Genomic DNA, 9772 nt, shown 5'->3' on the forward strand with positions numbered 1-9772 from the left:
TTCCTGCTGGTATCTCCTTGTAGTAGTAAGGAAATAATTAGTTTCCTCCATAACCTGGGCTCTTTTCCACTTTTTTTGCCTTTAAATGTACTATTTTCTTAGGATGGAATGCCTTCTCCTTAATTTATTTCTGTGGCAAACCACTCGCTATAATTCAGCTTCCTAAGTATCCCCTCTGTTTCAAAATATTTTGCGATTGTTCCATAGTAAGTAGCCAAATCTTCCACTCTGCCTTCAGAGGATGTTTACATCTGCCTTTATTATAGAGCATACTGTGCTCAACAAGTTATTATGAAGTATAACAGTCATCTATTTGATAACTTATAATAATATATGAAATGTGTTCATCTCACATCTTCTAACTACTTCACAAACTGAGCATGTTAATCACTTAAACATATCAAGAGAAAAAAATCTCCTAATTTATGGGCATTTATTATTATGACTATAATTCTTTACTAATTTTTATAGAGATTAAAGTTACAAATATACAAAATTGTGGAAACACACATATGATAATGCTTCAAAAAGACTATGGGGGACCAGCAGTTAGCATAACGGCTATGTTGTTGTACTCCCACGTAGTCAACCGTGGTACACATCCCGGACCCAATGGCTTAAAACTCACGCCGCGCACGTGTGCGTGCGTGCCCCAGATCCCGAGAGAAGTAAGGAGGAGAAGGGATCGTGGTGTGGCCATCCCCCTGGGGGGGGGGATTTCTCGCTTTCTGTCTCTCTGTCTCTGTCTGGTGAGCGCACGTGCCCTATAGCAAAAAAACTTCTCTCTCTCAAAAAAAAAAAAAAGACTATGGGAACATATAATTAAAGTATGAGTTTATGTTGGTACAAATATTTTTTTAAATCCATACATAATTTTCTCTTAAGACATATTTTCCATGAACTTTTTGAAGGCCCTTTGTAAGCTATTTTTATAGATCTTCTGTTCTTATAAAGTATAGTACCTTGGGGCCAGCAACTGACATAGTGGTTCCAACACAGTCAGATGCAGTTCAAGTCCTTGACCTGGCAGCTTGAAACATTCCTGGTATATGTGTGTGTGTGCCCAAAATACCAAGAGGAGGATGGAAAAGAAGTGACTGTAGCATGTCTATCCCCTCTGGGGATTGAGTTCTCACTTTCTCTCCTTCTCTCTCTGTCTCTCCAGTGACTGCACCTGCATTATAGCCAAAATCTTCCTTTAAAAAATTGTACATTATCTTACATATATTTTAAATGTTTACATTTTCCACTTACTGCTGATAAATATATATAAACACACACACACACATTATATATAATATAAAACATTAAGTTTATTTTGCAGTTTTAGCTTTAATAAATCAAAGTAAAAAATGTTAAGAGAACTTGGCTTAAGACTTAAAGCCAGGAAATAGGTTAGGATTCTGTTCAAATAGTAGGTACATGACTCTATCAACAAGTCAAGAGAAGACAAAATTCCTTATCTCTGGAGTTCAAAGTACAGAAAAAGATCAGTATTGTTTTAGTCAAAAGTCATAAAATTCTATTTCACCAATTCAGTCTCATGTACTTAATCTAACTTCTGTTATGGCCTGAGCTTTCCATTTAAATTCTGGAAGATATCATTCAGCTCCAGACTTATTCTTATAATTAGGTTGGCCCTTTTCTTAGATATGTTTTACTTTTTATTTCTGTGTGTCTGACTTTAATTCTCCTGATATAGCACTCCCTTCAGAATTTCTTGGAGATCTGATCTGGTGTCAGTAAATTCTTTCAGGTTTTGTTTATCTGAGAATGTTTTTGTCTTCTCTTCCCATATGAAGGATAATCTTGCCAGGTATATTATTCTTGATTGAAATTGTTTTTCACTCAACAATTTGAATATATTTTCCCATTCTTTCTTTGCTTGCATTGTTTCCAATTAAAGGTCTGCTGTTAGCCTGATGGGATATCCTTTGTAGGTAACTTAACGTTTCTCTCTTGCCAGTCTGAGTATCTAGCCTTTGTCTGTGGTTTTGGTCAAACTGGCTATTATGTATCTTGGAGAATATCTTCCTGGGTTGATTCTATTTGGGGTCTTTTGTATTTCTTGGGTTTGGATCTTTGGATGTTTCTCTAGGTTTGGAAAATTTTCTGCCACAATTTCATGGGATATATCATCAATGCCCTTATTAGTCTCTTCACCTTCTGGGACACCAGTGATCTAGATGTTTGGCTGTTTAATGGTACCTAGTATTTCTCATATAGTCTCATTTTTTAGACTATTTTCTCAGTCTTCATGGTGAATTTTTCTAGGCCAGCAATTCTGCCTTCTATATCTCACATTCAATCTTCTGTGTGTCTAATCTGCTTTTAATACTTATGAGGAAGGTTTTGATTTCCTGTATTACAGCCTTCATCTCTATTAGTTACATCTGGTTCTTTTTTATGATGTGTATTTGCTTTGTCAGATCGTGCAAGAACTTCCTCACCTCCTGGAACTCCTTGGCTCTATTTTCCTGCCTCTTCTGGAGTTGATTCTCTCTTTTCTCCGGCATCTCTGTTAGCTTTGTCACTAAGAATATTCTAAGCTCTTTATCATACATTTCTGTGAGTTCCATTGTACTTTCTGTGGATAAAGAGAAGTTATTCTTTTCCTTTGGAGGGGAGATATCATCTTGTTTTTTCATATTTCTTATGCCTTTGCAGTGATTTCTAGTCATCTGATGGGCTATATGTTTGTTCCTAATTTCTAGATGTTCAATCTGAGCAGTCAAGGGTGTACAGGAGAGGGTGATCTGCAATCTCTTTGCCGTTCCATTTTTATTCCTTTGTACAGCAGATTCAGTGGGTATTGAGGAATATATTGACCCTAATTGTATTTGGATGTTTGGCTACAGTTCCCATAGGTCTGTCTAGACACTCAGTCTGTGGTGACTGAATAGCAAACCAATGAGGTAAAAGGAAAATGAAAAGGAAATAGAGAAAGGGGAAAAGTGACAAAGAGAGAGAAAGAGGAAGAAAAAGAAAAACCAACCAAAAAATTATTATTATTATTATTATTATTATTATTATTATTTGGAGAGACTTTTGCTATAGGATTATTATTATTATTATTATTATTATTATTAGGAGAGACTTTTGCTATAGGGCGCATGCGCTCACCAGACAGAGAGAGACATTAGAGACAGAAAGCGAGAAATCACCCCCCGGGGGGATGGTCACGCCGCAATCCCTTCTCCTCCATTCTCCTCTTGGGATCTTGGGCATGCACACACACGCTCCTGCGTGAGTTTTAAGCCACCAGGTCCAGGACGTGAACCGCGGTCAACTACGTGGGAGTCCAGCGACATAGCCATTATGCTAACTGCTGGTTCCCTAAAATATTAATTTTTTAAAAAAGCAAAAAATGAAATTCATGTGGTGCAAAAGCATGCCACCCAAAAGCTCTAGTTCTCACTTGCAATGGTTGAATCTTCTTCTGAAGGCCTTCTAAATGGGGAGCAGGGAGGGAAAGGAATATTAGCAAGATAAAGGAGAATCTGAAAGCCAAGAGAATACTTTAGCTTAAAATATATTAAAAAATAAAAATTACAAAAAAATAAGACAGAGAGAGAGAGAGAGAGAGAAAGAGAGAAGGACACAGGGGGTGCCCTACTACTCCAGACTGGGAGCTGGAGGATGAATTTTCAGTAGATGATCTTCATATCTCTTATACCCTGAAAGCACTAGTTCCCAGCTGTAATGGAGAAGTCTTCTTCTCAAAACATTATGATTTTTTTATACTACCGTGTACCCAGAGATACTGGCAAAAATACCTTTCCATGTTTGTTTATAATACATTTGTGATGGCTGACACAGTTTACTGTCTTCCCAATCTCAGGAAAAAAATATATATATATTAGCTAAGATTATCTAAAGTAAGTGAAAAGATTAAAACAAATCTATTAATGAAAGAAATAGCTTTCTCTGACCTACATTTTTGTATTCTGTTCTAGCTCACTGAAAATCTACCACCAGGGTTATTTTACTTTTATCTGCTAAATCTTGGTCTCACCCCAAAGAACTCCACAACTTTTATCTCTATTTATAGAACAGCATGTTTCCACATTACTCCTTAAAAGATTAGAAAACTGGAGGTTATAAATTGGGGTGTTCAACATCTTCTTTCCAAGTCTATTAGTTTCATAATTTATATCAAAGGGTATTCTGCATGAAAACAGAAAAAAAAAAGTATTTCATGAACAAAATGACAGTATTATAAATTAGATTCCTAAAACTGCAGTTTTCTTCAGGCTCAATGGTCTTTTAAGGCAATGATGCCTCCCTAAGGAATGCCTATGTTTATGAGCCCCTGACATGTTTTTGAAGGGGAAATGCCTCTTTTAGTATGGTGGAAATATTACCAGCCTAGATTAGAAGCAGCCTTCAGCCAGTTCTAAGTAGTTTCTTCACTTCCCCTTATTCTTCTGTTGAAGGACGGTGCCATTCTGGGAGATACGTGTGGTTGCATGTATTATTGATGCTCTGCTGTCAGTGACTCTAAGAATTTCAAAATTCTTATTCATAATTTCTCCTTTACAGATGCATATTGCAACTTTTTATTTTTATTTCTTTATTTATTGCCAGAGGGCATGTGCCCTCGCCCGAGACAGAGTGAGCAAGAGAGAAAGCACTCTTCATGAGGTGTGGTTAAACCACGATCCCTTCACCTCCATTTCTCCATTCTTTTGAAGCTTGGGGCATGTATGCACATGAACCTGTTGTGTTTTTCAAGGAGCTGAGACCAGGATTTGAACTGCAACCCGACATATGAGATTGGCTCAAGGTGATCACCAGGCTATGAGGCTGACCTTGAAAATTATTTAAATATACATTTATTTTGAACAGGTAAATTGTTTATTTAAATAATAATTATTTGTGTAGGCAGAAAATCAGAAATACTTAGTTTCTTATTTATTTCACCCTAGCATAAGCTGAATTTAAATTCTGTTTTAGAATTTTCAATGTACATTATATAATCATATCTAAATCTGATATTTTATATATATAAATATTTGTATTATTATTATTTAGATTTTACTAGCGGGTATGTGAACTCACTAGAGAGAGGCAGAGAGAGAGAAAGAGAGAAGGAAATTGAAAAATCACCTCTGAGAGCATAGTCATAATTCCTTTTCCTCCATTCCTTTCAAGATTTTTGGGCACACACAGATGTGTCTGGTGTTGATTCTCAAGGTACTGGGTCCAGGACTCAGCCGCAAACCTAGTCATGTGGGATCAAGCCACCTTAACCTCCACGCTACTTGCAAAATATTATAATACAAATTTTTATTGATTTGTATATTTTAATCCAAGAAAAATATTTTAATACATGAAAAATATTATAATACAATTTTTTATTTCTTTGTATTTTTTTGAATTGTGAGAAAATAAGGAAAATACTTTCTTCAATCTTTTAACCTAGTTTAACTGTCTCTTAACTAGAATGAGCCAAAAAAATATATATATATATATATGAGTTGCTGTAACTCTAGTGACACAATAATTTTTAAAAAATGAACTAATATTTGCAAAATCTAATTTTTATTATTATTATTTTGCAAGAGGGCATGCGTGCTTACCAGAAGAAGATAGAAAGAGAGAGGGAGAGGGTAAGCATGTACCCTGGAGAGGGATGACCACTAAAAAATCCCTTCTCCTCCATTTCTCCTTTTAGGACTTTGGGCACTAAAACACACATGCCAAGGGATACAGCCAGTCATGTGAGATCCAGTCACCATAACTACCAAACCATTGACTGACCCAGTAAATTAACTTTTAAATAAAATTTTAATTTTAAGTAGTCCTTTATATCATCTATATTGCCTGCTTGACCTAGGATGGCTTATGCTCTCAGATACAACCCTGTTATGAAGGTAATACAACAAAGACCAGTTCTGCAAATAAAAATGTTAAGAAGTTAAGAAAATTGTTCAAGAAGCCAGAAGGTGGTGCAGTGGTCAATGCCAACACTCCAGGTAGGGTCACCCACATGGGAAGGTTCCAAGTTCATATCTGTAGACCTCCCTGAGTTCACCAGGCACTTGTATGCCGATGATCTGGGCTGGCTGAAGTTGGGTTGGATTATGACTCAGAGACCCTGCTGGGGATGCTATTCGTCCGTCTTGCTCTCTTTCTGTCCCACTCCCTCATAAAAGACAAAAATTAAACTCATTAAACAAAAAAAAAAAAGAAAGAAAATTGCTCAAGGTCATACATTTTGAAAATGAAAACCTAGATGTGAAAGTTGTATTTCTAACTACTTTTCATTATTGCCCTAATTTTGATGATAAAAATTTAAATGCCTGTATGAATAGGTTCTTGCTGGCTTTAAAATATGTTTTTGTCACTGGAGATTATGGTTTCCACGGAAAGGCCAAGACAATTGTTTTGAATGAAAACAAAATGAGAAAAGTATGACCTTTTTTCACTTGCTTGGAATATTTTATTTGAGAAAAGTATGTTTTCGTGCTACAAGACAAATGCTACAAATGGAAGCATTTTTACATTTAGATTTTCTTATTCAGCACATTCTTTTGATATGCAGTAATTCCTGTTAGAGCACAATGGATGTTAATAATTGCATATGTAACAATCTGCTCAGATGTTTACATTAAATCCAAGGTAGTATAAAATAACAAAGATGTGATAATAACACATTCATATAAAAATTCTTAAAATAAACTATGCTAGTTATTTTATAAATGAAAAAGATTTCCTTATGAATTTAAGAAAAGGGGCATTGTTAGTCTCTGCCTACTATTTCTTTTTATTTATTTATTTATTTTTTGAGAGGCTTTTGCTATAGGGCACATGCGATCACCAGAAAGACAGAAAGAGACAGAGAGGCAGAAAGTGAGAAATCTCCCCCAAGGGAGTATGGCTATTCGGCAGTCCCTTCTCTATTCTCCTCTCGGGATCTTGGGTACACACACACACGTGCCCAGTGTGAGGGTCTGGGACTCCAACGGTGGCTAACTACGTGGGAGTCCAGTGACATAGCTATTACGTCTAATGCTGGTCTCCCCTACTAGTTCTTAAAGAATGTAAGTTTTCCAGTCTAAACTACATAGGGAAGTTCTGAACACTGCAGAACTAATGTACTAAATGACTACTAGTTTGTGTACATGTGTCTGTGTGCACTGTACATGGTGGTCTATGTACTACATTCTTTATCTTCAATGTTATTGCTAAGGTATGAGAAAAAAAGACTGTGGTTCTAGTCCTGGACCTGGTGACTTGCTTTCTCAGTTTCCCTCGCTCTCTTTCTCTCTCACTCTCATTCTCTCTCTGTGCCTCTCTGTTCAAATTAAAATAAATAAATGAATAAATAAATAAATAAATAAATAGTTAAAATAATTCTTAAAAGTGTTTTAAAAAATAATAGTAGGGACAGATTGGCAACAAATAACAAGAAAAACAAACTATGTTAGAAAAGTCAAAAGGTTCACAGGTGGCATGGATTTAAAGCGCTGAACTCCCACATGACCAACTTTGCAGTTCAAGTCCTGGACCCAGTGGCTTGAAAATTCATGCTGAGTGTGTGTGTGCATGCATGCCCTAAATCCCAAGAACAGAATGGAGAGGGTATTGTGATGTGACCCTCCCCCTTAGGGGGTGACTTCTCACTTTATCCCTCTCTCCGTGCCTCTCTCCAGTGGGCACATGCACCCTACAGGAAAAAAAAAAAAAAATTAAAAGAAAATTATAGAAAAGTCAAAGGGGATAAATGAAAAGAAATATCAATACATGAGTAACAGCTCTCTATTCAGAAATATCCCCTTGGTTAAGCTGAACACTTACATTAAAACTTTATTTTCTAAGGAAACAGCACGATTTCCTCTTTTGTATAGTCAGTGCTTATTGACGTAAAACATGTGCCAGGTTCTATGTTGGATGTTGAAGAGAAAAAGCTGAATCAAGTATGACACCCTCCTTCAGGGAGCCCACAATAAAATGAGAGGCAGGTGTGAACAAATTATGGTAAATAAAATATGGTGAGTAGAGGTGTAAAGCAAGTACTGAGTGAAGATAATCACTGAAAGATTCAGTAAAGAATAAAAATGTGAGAGGACTTTCGAATGTGAATAAGGGTTTTTATGTGGATGAGGGAAGACGGTAGTTTCCAGGTAAAGAAAACCCCACCAACTGAAGGAAATAGGAGGAAACAGGTAAGAGGTAATGAGGACATTTCACGAAGAGGAGCATATTGTCCTTAAAGAGTGTAGGATGGAAAGAGAATACTAAAAGTAGACCAGGAGCAGAATCGCACTGGGAAATGCTTTGAGTGTGGGCTTTTTTTAGGTGATAAAAGGTCAATAGCGGATTTAAAAATGAAAGCAGTATTACCAGATTTGCTTAATTAGGATGATACCCTTGGAGGCGCAGCAAATTCCCTGCTTTTCTACTTCCCTGCAAAAATTACTTTTTAGCTCACACTACATTTTGTTTGACAGACAGCTGGCTCAACTGTACCACTTCCAAAAGCAGAAGTAGGAGAATGAATGAGTTCGTGCAGGGTAATGGCCGGAGCTAATGATATGGACAGAGGACTCAGTCTTCACTATTTCTACATCTCTAACTTCCACATTACTTCCATAATCATAGAAGTTATGGACACCCAAACTCCAATTTTCTTCTCTACCTTTAAATTACCTCAGTGTCTTGAGTAACTTCAATTTCATCATGAATGACTGAGATAGTAACAGAGCCTGACCTCAAGCCTTTGAAGACCTTCATCCACATTCTTTGCCAGAACTTCTATACCATAATAGATACTGTCAGCTTAGAAATCTGTATCCCAGAAGCCTTCTCTCAGATCAACCTTTTATATGGCATTTTCTTCTCCTCCTTAAGGAACAATCTCACCATTCCCACTGATTACTGTCACTTTGATATTTTCAACATCATCCTCCTCAAGATGATTAGATTCATCGTGGTATGGTTATTTAAATTACAATTAAAATGTAATAAGAAATATTTTGTAATAGAAAATGGTATAAAATTCAGTGCGGACTTGAGGAAAGAAGACCTAAATGGGTCCAGCCAGTGATGTGGTGGTTAAGACGGCTGGCTCCCACGTGGCTGACTCCACGGTTTGAGTTCAGGAACCAGCTGCTTGGAAAACATGCTAGGAGCATATACATGCATGTCCCAAAGTCTCAAGAGGAGAATAAAGGAAAAGGGATTACAAAGTCTTGCTTTTACTACTAAAATGCTAAACATGTAATTTAAAAAAATAAATAAAAACAAACAAACAAACAAACAAAAAAACTCCTTTGAGTTTTGTTCTATGACCTGGTACTTAAGTTATCCAGATCCTACATGGAAGGTTGCATGGTTCTTTTTTTTTTTTTTTTTTTCCTGAGAGGTTTTTGCTATAGGGCGCGTGCACTCGCCAGACAGACAGAGAGAGACATAGAGACAGAAAGCGAGAAATCACCCCCCAGGGGGGATGGGCACGCCGCAATCCCTTGTACTCCATTCTCCTCTTGGGATCTTGGGCACGCATGCACATGCGCCCGGCGTGAGTTTTAAGCCACTGGGTCCGGGACGTGAACCACGGTCGACTACGTGGGAGTCCAGCGACATAGCCATTATGCTAAATGCTGGTTCCCTAGTCTGCATGGTTCAAGCCCTGGATCTAGTGGCTTGAGAATCACACTGGACACCTATGTATGTGTGACCAAAATTCTGAAAGGAAACACAGATGGAGGAGAAGGGAAGTTGTATGACAATTCCCAGTAGCGGGCATTTTCTCTCTTCTCTCTCT

At 37.1% G+C, this 9772-nt stretch overlaps 1 protein-coding gene across 1 annotated transcript in view; it reads left to right on the top strand.

The window, feature by feature from the left end:
- Window positions 1-8536, top strand: part of LOC102477394 (alpha-enolase-like) — a 46056-nt gene extending 37520 nt beyond the window's left edge. Inside the window, exons 5-6 of the mRNA XM_006161812.1 lie at window positions 5840-5978; window positions 8457-8536. Coding sequence (XP_006161874.1) covers window positions 5840-5978; window positions 8457-8536 — 219 coding nt within the window. The remainder of the gene's footprint in view (window positions 1-5839; window positions 5979-8456) is intronic.
- Window positions 8537-9772: the final 1236 nt, after the last annotated feature.

This window comes from Tupaia chinensis, unplaced genomic scaffold (genome assembly GCF_000334495.1).
Source record: "Tupaia chinensis unplaced genomic scaffold, TupChi_1.0 Scaffold139190_1, whole genome shotgun sequence".
Taxonomy (NCBI): domain Eukaryota; kingdom Metazoa; phylum Chordata; class Mammalia; order Scandentia; family Tupaiidae; genus Tupaia; species Tupaia belangeri.